At 39.3% G+C, this 13,251-nt stretch overlaps 2 protein-coding genes across 6 annotated transcripts in view; one reads left to right on the forward strand and one right to left on the reverse strand.

Annotated features, from left to right (window-relative positions):
• CHPT1 (choline phosphotransferase 1) overlaps positions 1-2,021 on the forward strand; it is a 20,124-nt gene extending 18,103 nt beyond the window's left edge. For both annotated transcript variants that reach the window (XM_033161483.1, XM_033161481.1), the window contains one exon: positions 1,790-2,021. Coding sequence is in view for 1 of the 2 variants with exons in the window: in XM_033161481.1 (XP_033017372.1) it covers positions 1,790-1,834 (45 nt within the window). In the remaining variant the exon portion in view is untranslated. The remainder of the gene's footprint in view (positions 1-1,789) is intronic.
• Positions 1,639-13,251, reverse strand: SYCP3 (synaptonemal complex protein 3). 4 transcript variants are annotated; one of them, XM_033161488.1, is made up of 9 exons: positions 13,228-13,251; positions 11,057-11,200; positions 9,086-9,164; positions 7,602-7,636; positions 5,813-5,930; positions 4,788-4,887; positions 3,770-3,868; positions 2,023-2,127; positions 1,639-1,869 (listed from the first exon to the last, which is right to left on the reverse strand). In XM_033161488.1, exons 2-9 carry the CDS (start codon positions 11,187-11,189, stop codon positions 1,816-1,818), a joined length of 723 nt encoding a protein of 240 aa, XP_033017379.1. In that variant the 5' UTR covers positions 11,190-11,200; positions 13,228-13,251; the 3' UTR covers positions 1,639-1,815. The 4 variants fall into 4 exon arrangements, with proteins under 4 accessions (XP_033017379.1, XP_033017378.1, XP_033017375.1 ...); XM_033161487.1 differs by lacking the exon at positions 13,228-13,251 and adding an exon at positions 12,859-12,892; XM_033161484.1 differs by lacking the exon at positions 13,228-13,251 and adding an exon at positions 12,660-12,720.

A 13,251-nucleotide genomic window follows, 5' to 3' on the forward strand; every position in this document is an offset into this window, starting at 1 on the left:
CCCACCTTAGCTTTGATGCTCTGTAACAATAAAACCAGTTGTAGGTACTACGATCAGACAAGCTGGGTTGACTATTTCCAAGAAATTCAGGGTTGTCTTTTTTAAATGTTTAAAGCTAGTTCATACAACGCAGTTCATTTATCCAAGCAATCCCACCCAAGTGATTCTTGGCTATGTGTTTGTGTGAACAAAAATATCAGCTGGTGTCAGGCTGATTGATTTTTACATGGGAAGGAAAGTGCATGGGGCTACCTCTCCCCATGTGCCTTCTTCCCCACTGCAGTTCTGTTCCTCTCAGTGCATCATATGCAAAGAGTGTGATTTAGATGTGCCCCCCCCCCGCAAAATTCAGAAGCAGTTTGGGCATTTGTAAGGGCTGCATATGGGCCACAGGTTGCCCACATGTGCCTTAGAAGCTCACTGTAAGAAAGCTGTCCAGTCTTCTCCATTAAAAAAGAAAGTACTGAACAGTTAGCTATAAAGAAAACTGTTTCCCTCCTGGGTCTGTTTTAAACCAAAACTAGTCATGTTATTTTCTAGCTGAAAAGTTCTAAACAGTAAATACCCACAAATGACAAGACTTCAGAATTTGATAGTCTGCTTAAAAAAACAGATCTTCAGCATGTCATCACATTCAAAATGAAATGCTGACTAATGGGCACTAAAGAATCTCCATGAAGTGGCATTAGTATAATTTATGGTGGCAAACCTTGTCATTTAAATAAAACCATGCATTATCCAAAAACTAGGAGGTTTGCTGCCATTATTATAGTATGTATTAATTGTTCTGGATTCCTTTGAAGTGATGTCAGAGATTAAGACCAAATAAATTATTGCTACATTTCAAACAGTTAAATCTGTGATTCTAAGTTGCTGTAATGAAAACTTTGTTTCATTTGTAATGCCTTTGAATTACTAGTGTGTTTTTACAGTATTAAAATATGATTATGCTATTATTTTATAAAAAAGCTGAATGACGGAAGTTTTTGCTGTTTGGGAAGGGAAAGAAACATTTCATTTAGAGTCTTTGGAGACTTGCTTGATATACTTTTAAATTTAGCTTTTAATTAGGTTTTCTGAACTGTAGAGTGTAAGCCTACCTTCCCTCAAAAAAAGTACATTTTATTTACGGTGAGACCATGAAACTGGAAAATTACAAAGAGTGCCTTATAATAAAGGAAATCCAAAACTAGCAACATGTATATTTTATTTTATAATCAAAAGGAAGTTCTTATGCATCTCCTTCAACTTAAGACATATTACTCTGGCTGGTACACAAGAATGAAACGTTTTCTTGGTAGCAACTTGAAACATTTTATATAGTTCTGCTGCAAGTACACCATTTTTTAATAAGGCCTTGAATCCCATAGTACATGCAATTTGTTTTTGTACCAAACACTATTTCAGATTAACAATGTCATTTAACTGTCTGCCAAACTGTAGGTATCTTGAACTTTCTAAAAGGTACCTTAACCCTGGGATCTAGATTCTGAATTTAAGAGGTGAAAAAAGATTGATGCAAATGTATTAATATTAAAAACCATTAGGAGTACTTTGAGACACAGGGAAACCCAGACAGATAGGTGGGGTATAAACAATAAATTATTATTATTATTATTATTAAAAAAAATTATCATATCCTGTTGCTAAGCAGCAATGAGCTGTTGGTTTCTTTGATATCAGAGCTGAATGTAAGGCATTCAAATATAGCAATTTTTAATATGGCGTTTAAAATACTGGCTCTTCCTCCCCATATGGCTAATGTATATAATTGTATCATGTTACTTAGGTACAAGTTGTTTCTCCACTGAGCCATCAGAATAACATGGACTGAAGAGATTTGCGAACAGTTGCCATCTCTTGCTGTTGCTGTTAAGAGAGAAAAAAATGCTGATCAAATGTAACATTTTGTATCATAGTGTTCTGACTTGCTGAATATAAATGGTAAATGTTTAATTTTTCTATTTAAATGTTGTTTTAAAATGTCACTGAAATTTTCCATAAATCAGTATTAACACTTACAGTGTCCATCATGATCTTTTTTTGCAACATAGCCATTTCTTTCCGAAGCTCATTTTGTGCACCTACTAAGAGACTTTCATGTGTCTTCTCCATGTCTTCCATACTCTAAAATCAGATAGCAGCTTCATGAAAATCTGTTACTGGTTTACACACAGAAATTTAGTTACATTTCAGAAGTCAAGGAATGTCCATGAATTACCAGTTACAGGTAGGTAGCCGTGTTGATCTACCATAGTCGAAACAAAATAAAAAATAAAAAAATTCCTTCCAGTAGTACCTTAAAGACCAACTAAGTTTGTTCTTGGTATGAGCTTTTGTGTGCATGCAGACTTCTTCAGATACCTAAATTACCAGAGTGGCTAGCAATGGCAAAGGCAGTAGCCTAAACACATCAAAATTTTGAGAAGTAATTATGCTAACTGGTAAGAGTTCATCTGGACTAGTGTTCTATTCTTTGCACTGCTTATCCAAGCAATATATTGTTCAAATGCCCTACAGGAATTGCTAGAAAGATTGACAAAGGAGTCTACAAAGCAGTGATATTACTAACCCATATAACATCTATGCATGTACAAATGTAAATGTAAAGGCTTGGCAAGGTTAGCATTATATGCGTGTTTTGTCCAACTATGAAAATTAGAAGTAGCCATGCTGTCTCTCACCACAGAGGAGATCAACAGTACTGCTGGGCCAATATTCAGTTGATGCTGGTGCTACTCTTCATGCAAAGCATAAAGGTAAAGGGACCCTTGACTGTTAGGTCCAGTCGCAGACAACTCTGGGGTTGTGGCGCTCATCTCACCGAGTGAGCCAGCGTACAGCTTCCGGGTCATGTGGCCAGCATGACTAAGCTGCTTCTGGCAAACCAGAGCAGCGCACGGAAACGCCATTTACCTTCCCACTGGAGCGGTACCTATTTATCTACTTGCACTTTGACATGCTTTTGAACTGCTAGGTTGGGAGGAGCAGGGACCGGGCAATGGGAGCTCACCCCGTTGCGGGGATTTGAACCACCGACCTTCCAATCAGTAAGCCCTAGGCTCAGTAGTTTAGACTACAGCACCACCCGTGTCCCTATGCAAAGCATATTAGGTGTCAAATAATCAAGTGGAAACAGAGCAGAATGGATGCAATATCAAGTTAAAGTTTAAGTAGTAGTTGCAATTATTTATAAGCATAGACATGTATAGTATGCCACCGCAGATCTTGCCATATTAGCAACAGGGACAGCACAGGATGTCTGTTTATATTCAGCAGTTCTGTGAGCAGAAAGCAGCTCATGCAGATTCCCCCCCCCTTTCTTCTGTACCCTCCAAAAACCCTAAGAAAGCTGGTGAAATTTCAGGCAAATCCTCCTGGCCCATCACAGGCCTGTATGAAGAGCTGTCAACCTTCCTTTTTTGCAATGGGAAACGGTGCTGAAATAAGGGAATTTCCTGCAAAAAAGGGAAAGCTGACAGCTATGTTTATGAGACAGACCCCAATGTGCATTGCAAACGGTGCTGAAATAAGGGAATTTCCTGCAAAAAAAGGGAAAGCTGACAGCTATGTTTATGAGACAGATCCCAATGTGCAGAAGGGCATCTAGACCCCCTGGAAAGAGGTTTTGGGAAATGGAGGTAGAAGGAGGGGAAGAGAAAACCAGTTGTGGAAGCTGCCTTCTCACACAACCTTTGTTTTAACATAAACTAAAATAACAATGCACTTTTAATAACAAATTTGATCAAATGGTTTTTTTAAAATATACCTTCAAAAATTGCTCATACAGCTGCTTAATTGTTTTCAGTCTTTGACTCTGAACTATTCTTGCTTGTTGGAAAGTTTTTTGTTGTTGCCGAAACAGGTTCTAAGGAAGGAAAAAGAGGCTATAAAAATGTAGGTATAAACATTCATATAATAAAGCTAAATCACATTGTTACTAATTGTAAACTGTAAGCATAGCCAAATGCAGTGGAAGATGGTGTGCTAGGACAAATGGGGCACTGCCTCACAAACTTCAGTTTACCCCATCTGCCTTTCCTACATCCAGTCCATGGGTAACACTGCCAGTGACTGCTGCTGCACCCTGGCCTGTGTAGGATTCAGAAAGGAAAAGGTTAGGGCCAAAACTAGAATTAGTTTGCTCTAGGTCCACCTACTGTTGGTTTCCTTTACTTCCACTAAACTACTCCCAGTAGGCACCAGCCATCAGTTATTACCCTAAGTGTATGTGTGTATTTATATTCTTAAATTAATTTCTAAGCCTTTGCTGTAAATTCATATAGGGTTTTCAGGGGCATGTAAGTCAGTGAATGAACAAAAAAAGAAATTCTAAGAAAATGGTGTGTAGTTTTTACATGTCAAATTGTTTCCAATGCCAAGGTCCTCTTGCTTTCACTTGCTATTTATTTACATTTATAAGCTGCCATAAACAATGGGCAATTTATAGTAGTAACTGAATGCTTATCTTCCACTGAACGTATTGTTGCTTACCACTGCAAGCTTATCCAGTGTATATTTATTTAAGGAACAGACTGATCACAGTGCAGATCTTTTGACCTAATATCTGAGATGTTATTACTGATCAGCACTTGGACTCTGCTAATTTACTTAGATCTCCTTCACCCTATGTGAGCATATGATTTCCCAAAGCTAGGGCTACACACATCACTGAACGTTACCTGTCTGTTTTGTGAATGGTAACATTCCACACTGCAGTATAAGGAGAATGAAATATCAGCCTCAGGCACTTACATTTATTATTCAAAAAGTTAAGAAAAACAAACCGTAAATTTTTCTTCCTGTTCCTCAGCTTTCTTTATATCAGTATCCCACTGTTGAAATACATGCAGGAACTGCTGAGAATACTCCTGTTGGACCTTCTGCCTAAAATATATATTTTGCAAGCTGAAATAATGCATTTTTGAATGTTAACATGAAATACCATTGATTTATAAACTGTAAAGGCACCGGTGAAAGATGGAGAACCTAAAACATTCAGTTAGTCACACAAACTTTAAAAAAGGAAGAGTTGGTAGATTTGAGAGAACACAGCTAAGGTGAAAGAAGAAGAAGAGTTTGGATTTGATATCCCGCTTTATCACTACCCGAAGGAGTCTCAAAACGGCTAACATTCTCCTTTCCATTCCTCCCCCACAACAAACACTCTGTGAGGTGAGTGGGGCTGAGAGACTTCAAAGAAGTGTGACTAGCCCAAGGTCACCCAGTAGCTGCATGTGGAGGAGTGGAGACGCGAACCCGGTTCCCCAGATTACGAGACTACCGCTCTTAACCACTACATCATTTTCTATTTTGAAAAAAACCACACCATAGAACATTGAAGAGTATTGTTCTAAATGTTATTTTAAAGAATTTGCTTTTTAAAAGAACCAATTCCTTTACTATAGTAAATTACCACGAAATCATATCCAGACAGACAATCAAAATTCAGACACTAAGTCCAGGATGGAAATCCTTCTTTGGTCTAGTGTCACATTTCCAGGGGAGGGGTACAACTTGGAGGGGGGGCACATGCTGCTCATGGGCAGGAACAGAGCCAATAGTGAGCAGGGCCACCCTCTCTCTGACACCCCCATTTCTCTCTTCCTCTGTTTAACATGCTGCTAAGCGAGGGAAAAAGAGATTGCTCTTCCCAGGTCTGGTCTGACTGCTTGCATATATTATTGCTTTCATCCATTTTGGCTTTTCTGCCTGTTGGCTTTCCATACCTACATGGAATCAGACTGAGGGCCACAGGTTGAATCTTTGCCACAAATGTAAAATGTACGTTAGTGTTAATTATAACCCCCACCTTTGCTCTTGTTGTGTTTTCCAAACGTGTTCTATTTTCTGGTTGCTTGTTTTGAGAGAAGCTTTAGTGTACATTTCTAATCTTTTCCTTTTAGCCAGAAGAGCTTTGTTAATGTCCGCTGCAGAAAGACAAAGAATCATTAGGCATTGTATCTTAAAACATATGTAAAGGTTTATAAGGTTTGCAAAGAAAGGCTGAAATGTCTCACACACTACACCTGGAGGGCTGTTGCAGTGTTAGGCTACAGTAGTGGCTACAGTAGTTAATACATGAATTCAGGGACCTCTTCTCAAACTGATTTTGAATCTAGTATAAGATGTATTAAAATTACAGTGTTTATATGGTAGCTTTTATAGTGTGTTGATCTATCAGTAAAGTATTTTGCCATCAACATTAAGGTCACTTTTAACACCCCACAATAAACACAGAAACTAAGAGGAAGCTGGCTGGCACAAGCCAGTCTGCCCAAAGATTTGGATTCTTCTTACATGAAACCCTTTTCAAGCAAGCCCATAACCAAGCAATCTAGGCAGGTGCTTTTGTAAAACATGATACCTTTTGAGGCTAAAACTTTAGAGAGAACTCTAATAAGAGACAGTAGAATATTAAAGGAGCAAAATACTGGATTGGTTAAGCAGTTGCCTTTCTTCACTGTTAAGTACAATATTACTCATGCTCCATGATTTGCGGACATACTCCAAAACTTCATGAAGTTCAAGATGGCTCTGAGAAAGCTTATGGCCCATGCTCAAATTGGATAAGCTGTAGCCATATTGTGTGTCCTTAACAGGACTGAAACCTCATTAGAGAAAGTGCACTTTAGTCACTAGATTAATAAAATCTGCATATGGGTAAAAACACACAGCTGAAGGAAGAAACACATTTGTTTTTAGATTATGTGCATGTGTTGTAGCTAGCATCATTTCAGAAGAAATAAGCATGCCAAAGGGAGATTATGTTTTAATCTGTTTCTTGCCATACACTAACTTTTATAAGCACTTGTATTAAAATATTTATTTTTATTTTTAAAAACTGCTCCTCAGTTAATTGGGATACTTTTAAAGTCAGTTGATTAGATCAAAGAAGCATTGCAGTCCTTGTCCTTGAGCAGGCATTTGGGACAAACTAAGAAGTCTTTTTGCGCCATCCTTTGTTAACTACCACCCTTCATTACAGAAAGTGGAGAAGAGCTAGGTTCTTGCTATGGAGGTGACCGATATGGACACAGACAAGATGGAATCTTGCCAGTAATGTCTAACAGATTAATGAAGGCCATGTTCCATCACACTTTGCACTAGCCAGTCTATTTTAGTACAATTTGCTTCACATGAGAGTGAAACCCAGAGCAAATACATAGAAATTTCCAAGTAATTTTTTTCTGAGCAGGCATGGATAACCTGCACCCTAATCTTGAAGTTTGCATTGGCACATCTGCTATGGCAAAGTTATTGCAAATCTGATGTAATCAATCTATTTTAAGTACTACAGATGACAATATCCCACTACACTCCTGCCATCATACTACAGGAAATAATGTTTGGAATGCAAATTGTTAATTTGCTCATATGACTAAAAAGAGAAAAATTATTTTAAAAACCGGTTTATATCCAACTAAGTTTTTCCAGGTTAGAGCCATGAAAATTAAAACTAGTCATATCCGTTTATTTCACTGGATCTACTCTGAGCAGAACTTACTTGGAAACAATCCTGTATTTTGAAATAAAAGGGCAGGACCCTTCTCCCATATAACTATTTTATTAACTGACAGTATGTATTTTTTAAAACATACCTCCGAATCTTTCCAGCATATTCTGCACTTCTCCCCTATAAAAATATTCATATTTTTAAATGACTTTTTTGCATTAAGAGAACTAGTTTATATTTTTCAGATATTATTTGTAAGTGGTAGCAAGCTGCAACAGACCCAACAATAATTAACACTACTCAAAAGCCTTGCGACAGAAAGGGAGGGGGGAAATCAGCACTGTGAAGGTGTGTAATCTTTGGGGCATCTATAGGGGGGATGTAAACCACAACAGACACTAAATTAAATTATATTGCCAAGATTTTGCCCATCAAGAAATATATAATCAAAAAAGGGCATAACCTCCTATTAAAAGTTTAAAACATCTTATGTTGAAAGCTGTCATTTTTAATTATAAGCTTAATGAGTCTGCTGAAAATTCTGTCAGAGATGCTAACATTCCTAGGATTCTTGGAAGCTATGGCAGTTGAAACAGATTTAAGACTGCAATCCTAAACACATTTACAGTGGTACCTCGGGTTACAGACGCTTCAGGTTACAGACTCCGCTAACCCAGAAGTAGTACCTCAGGTTAAGAACTTTGCTTCAGGATAAGAACAGAAATTGCACAGCGGCTGTGTGGTGGCAGTGCGAGGCTCCATTAGCTAAAGTTAAGAACAGTTTCAGGTTAAGAACGGACCTCCAAAACGAATTAAGTTCTTAACCCGACTCGAGGTACCACTGTACTGTGGAATAAATCTCATAGGATTCAGTGCACCCAACTTATGAGTAACTATTTAGAATTATGCTGTAAAATTGGTTTACATTTATAACATGGTTTACATGGGCTTCCACTACATTATGAGTTGCTCTATCGGGGATTTGATGGTGGTTTGGATATAACAATGTGTGAAGAGCAGTGCAATCCTTTCCATGTCTACTCAGAAATCCCACAACGTTTGTTGGGGCTTGCTCCCTAGTAGTCTCCGTTAACTTTAGAACTTCCTCGCCTCTCTATCCTGTAATAATTTTTGAGAAGAGGGCAACTGAATTACCCATCATTAATTAATGTGGGCTAAATTCAAAGGTTCTCTTCCTCCAATGGAAGGGGATTCCTCCAACAGAGTAAGCACCTTATATCAGAGTAAGCATCTTACTTTGGAAGAAGAGAAGCTTTTGATCCACACCAGTATCTAACCACTTCAGATGTTGTAGGCTACAATTCGCATTATCCCCGACTATTTGCCATGTCGGCTGAGGCTGGTGGGACCTGGTCCAACAACATCTAAAGGGCCACAGGTTATCCAGCTCTGATCTACAGCCAACAAATTCTTAGTTATGTTCCTATGTAAAGGTGCTGTGTTTTTTAAACAGATCTAGATTGTGGCCAGACTTAACAACATAAAAGTAATATATATTTCTGGCTACAATAATCATAACAAAGAGGCACTGGAAACGTAACTGATACTTTATAACTGTAAAAAATAATTTAAAATTACATGGCAAAAAATAAATATTAAACTATTTACCCAACTTCATCTTCAACTACAGGATGAGGAGTCAGTGAAGGTCTTTTTTTCCCATGTTTATCAATTATTGGAGTTTCATCTTTATGGGAGGGAAATAGAAGGTGCAGTTTACCAATTACTTGTATCACATTAAAAAGTTTTAAATCCCATATACCACTTTTAAATGAAAATTCTTCAAAAAGCAATTTACAAGTTACATAAAATATCATTTAAAACCACCTAAAACACCACAAAAATCTCAAAACAGTATGAGAGAACATAACTAAAAATCAAGAGGACCATCACTACCCCAGCATAATATAAAATTATCAAAATTAGGTGAAAATATTAGTTTTGCAATCAGCTCAAATTAATTGATAAAGGCCACAGTAAAAATAGCCTGTTTAAAACCTGGAAGGGATGGGCTCTGTGTGATGTCCCATGAAATCACCTTCCACATCGGGGGGGGGGGGGGGCATGAGCAATAATACCCTTGTCTGTCTGCTTGCCAATCTTATTTCCATTATAAATAGGCACCTAAGTAGAGCTTCAGAGGCAGATCTTAAGGTACAAGCAAGTTGCTATGGTTCCAAGCAGATCTCAGGCTTTGTTTTTTATTAGTATTCCAAGATCCACCAACCAGAACTTGGTGCAAAGACATATATTGAATACCAGTTGCTAGAAATCACAGGAGGGGAGCTCTCTTGAGCTCAAGTCCTGCTTGCAGGTTTCCCACAGGCATCTAGGTTGGCCTAGAGAATACAGTGCTGGACTAAATGGGCCACTGACCTGATCTGGCAGGCTATTCTTATATTCTTCTGCATCCAGGAATTTGTTTTGAGTACCAAAAGTTAAGCAAATTCATGGTCCTTCCCCACAAAGAATACCCTCCTTGTTAACCCCTGCCTACACACACTTTCTTCATTTCAACAGTATACTGGAGTGGGGGGGGGAGTTCTCTGTTGTTCTTTGTTTATTTTATTATTACATTTATGTCTAGCTTTTCTCCAGTGATCTCAAATTGTTTTCCCAATTACCATTTTACCTTTACAACAACTATTAGGCTGAAAGACAGTCACTTGCCCAAGGCCTCCCAAGTGAGGTTGGTGGCTGAACCCTTGTCTCTGAGGTCCTAATGCCAGGCATGTCCCAACAAGTAGATTGTGATCTACTGGTAGATCACTGGACGTGTGGGGTAGATAACTGGTTCCCGCAAAGAAGCTTAACAACTGTGGCACCCCTAAAAAAAGCTCAATATTTTACCTCCTCCCTGAAAAAACTCTACTTTGACCTGAACCCAAAAAAGGGGGTAGATCACTGCCAGTTTTTAACTCTGTGAGTAGATCCCAGTCTCTTGGGAGTTGGCAACCTCTACAATATGCATCCATTAAACAATTGGGAATCAGAAATTCTTATCAATCGATTATCGAGATCTGCCAGTGGATCCTGATCTACCTTTTCCCCATCTTAGTTTTAGGCAATCCTGCTTAAGCCATTCAGAGCTTTTAAAGCTCAACACCAGCACTTTAAATTGGCCCTAGGATTGCACTTGCAATCAGAGCAACTGGTACAAAAGTGTAATATGCTCTGAATGCTCGGCTCCAACAAAGAGCTGAGAAGCTATATTATGTTCCATTCTCTATGACTGCTGAGAATGCCAGACTATCTCCTCCCAATCCCTCAAGTGGAATCCACTTTCAAGAAAGAACTTCAGCCTGCTGAATGAAACAGCAGGTTTTAATCCTTCTCTGCCAACTGCATGGTCACCTAATGAGGAGTAAACTTCTTCCATTTCACAAAGTAATTTGCTGTTGTGAAGACACCCTTAGGCAAATCCCAAGTCAGGTTATCCAGCTATTTGATAGAATTTGGGGTGGGTGTGTGGGTGTGTCCCAGCCTTATACTATTGTGAGAAAAAGGATGACTTATCCTATTTGTATTACTAGTGCAACAAAACAAAATGCATTTAACATTTTGTACTGATTACTACACCTTCTCTAACATCCTCTTCAAAGCCACTCAGATGTTTTTTTGTATGTTCTTCAAAGTCGTAGGCATGAACAACTGGATCTTCCTGTGCCAATTTAGCAGTTTTTCCTGCAGATTTTCTTCCTGATGGTGCCATAATCAGAGTAACTGCCATAAAATATTTTTTTGTTTAATTCACCAATAAAACACAGTATGAATTTAAGATGGGGAAAATAAGATACTAAGATACTATTTTATCTTGTATCTGCTATTGAGAATTCAGTCAGAATTCAATACATGTCTGCAGAATATTTTTACATGCATGGCACATAGGGTTCTCCTCCCATCCTACCCCCCACAGTCACAACAGCCCTGCAAACCCCCCCCCCCCCAAACTCACTGCAATAAACTGAAGGCAACCAACCTTCAGGGTTGTTTTTATTTTGATTATATATTCTGTGGTTTTATATTTTGTTTTTGTTCTGTGAACCGCCCTGAAACCTCCAGGTACAGGGCAGTATATCAAATAAATAAACAAATGAATAAATAAATACCATGCCCTAGGCTCCCCAACCTCACCCCACCAACAAACTAATAAATGGATAGGTGGAGAACCTGTCCACGTGATGCTGACACAAAAAACCCACTATGCAAAAGGAAATCTGCCCCCCAACCTCATGCCTATGATAGCCATGTCTCACACAAAATTTAACTGACTATATGAACTGAAAACACCAAATATAACTGACCTGCGGATAAGTCTCCATTAACTGAAAACAGAGACGTTATACATAAACCTTTGTTATCTACGGAAATCTTTCAATAAAGACAAACCAACCCAACAGTCCTATTATTATTATTATTATTATTATTATTATTATTATTATTATACTGCCCTATACCCAGGGGTCTGAGGGCGGTTCACAGAATAAAATCAATACGTATATAAAACCACAAAATACCTAATAAAAATAAAAACTGCAACCCAATAACCCCCCCCCAAAAAAAAACATTTTAAAAGGGCATAGGATGTCTTTAAGATCAACCAAAGGCCTGGTTAAAAAGGAACGTTTTTTGCCTGGCGCATAAAGGTGTATAATGAAGGTGGCGAACTTCCCTGGCGGGAGACCTATGAGGTGGGGCGGGCGGCTCAAAATCACACACACACACACCGTCATTTCATGGTTGGGGGAGGTAATTCGAACCGCGGCCTCTCCTCACCCCCAGCATGGCGCTCTAACCACCAAACCAGTCTGGCTCTCCGCCCTCGGCCGCGTGACTTGATCGCCTTTCCTCAAGGCCGTCCCGTTTCCCGCCTAAATTACCTCAGGTTCCCGCCTTTTGGTTTTACGTTAGCCCCTCCCCCCCGCCCGGTTGCTTCTGCCGTTGTCCTTCCCCACCCGGGTTCCCTTTAGCCAAACCCCCGGGTGTTTCCCTTCCGCCAGTTTCTCTCTTAAAACCACCCAGCGGCATTTCCTACTTTTCCAAACCGTCGCCCCCACTTTCTTTCTCCTCACTCCCTGAAAGAGGGAGAGGGAAAGGCGAGAAACGACAGGACCGGGACGGGCCCAAATAAAGTTCTATGCAGTCAATATAAACATCGCGTCTTAGGGAACCTGCACCAGACCTAAAGAAAAGGCACCCACTGCCTTCGCTCCCTGCCTCGCGTCTGCATGCGCTAACGCAAAAAACCCAAGCGGACTAAACTTCAGGCGGCGGGAAAGGGGTTGGGGGGGGGTATCATAGTACGTTTTCAAACAAAACATGCCACATTTCCCTAGAGCAATAGTAATAATAAACTAGCACATAAACAGAAACGTTTTAACCCCGCTAGGCCGGTATTCTATTTGCAGGAAAGTTTTGTATGAAGAGGGAAAACTTCCAAAAGATCCCGCCGCCCCCCGTGCAGTTTGAAGTGGTGCAATCCATTCTTTCTCATCCAGCGGCTCGGCTGCACCTGCCGCCTCAAGAAGCTTTATCCGACTTTTTCTTTTTTCTTTTAAAGAAGAGTCTATGGTAGTGCTGCACACCGTCTGAGGCAAAATAAATAAATAAATAAATAAATTTTTAAGGTTGCACTCGATTTTTTCCCTCTAAACAAAATACCGCAAGTCCGTCTCTCACTTCTCCCTATTGGTAACAATTAGTTAAGTAACGATTTCCTGCCATATCATGACCCACACAATTACCGGTACCTGCCTCAGGTAGCAGCCGTCTCA

Source organism: Lacerta agilis, chromosome 10 (assembly GCF_009819535.1).
Source record: "Lacerta agilis isolate rLacAgi1 chromosome 10, rLacAgi1.pri, whole genome shotgun sequence".
Classification (NCBI taxonomy): Eukaryota; Metazoa; Chordata; class Lepidosauria; order Squamata; family Lacertidae; genus Lacerta; species Lacerta agilis.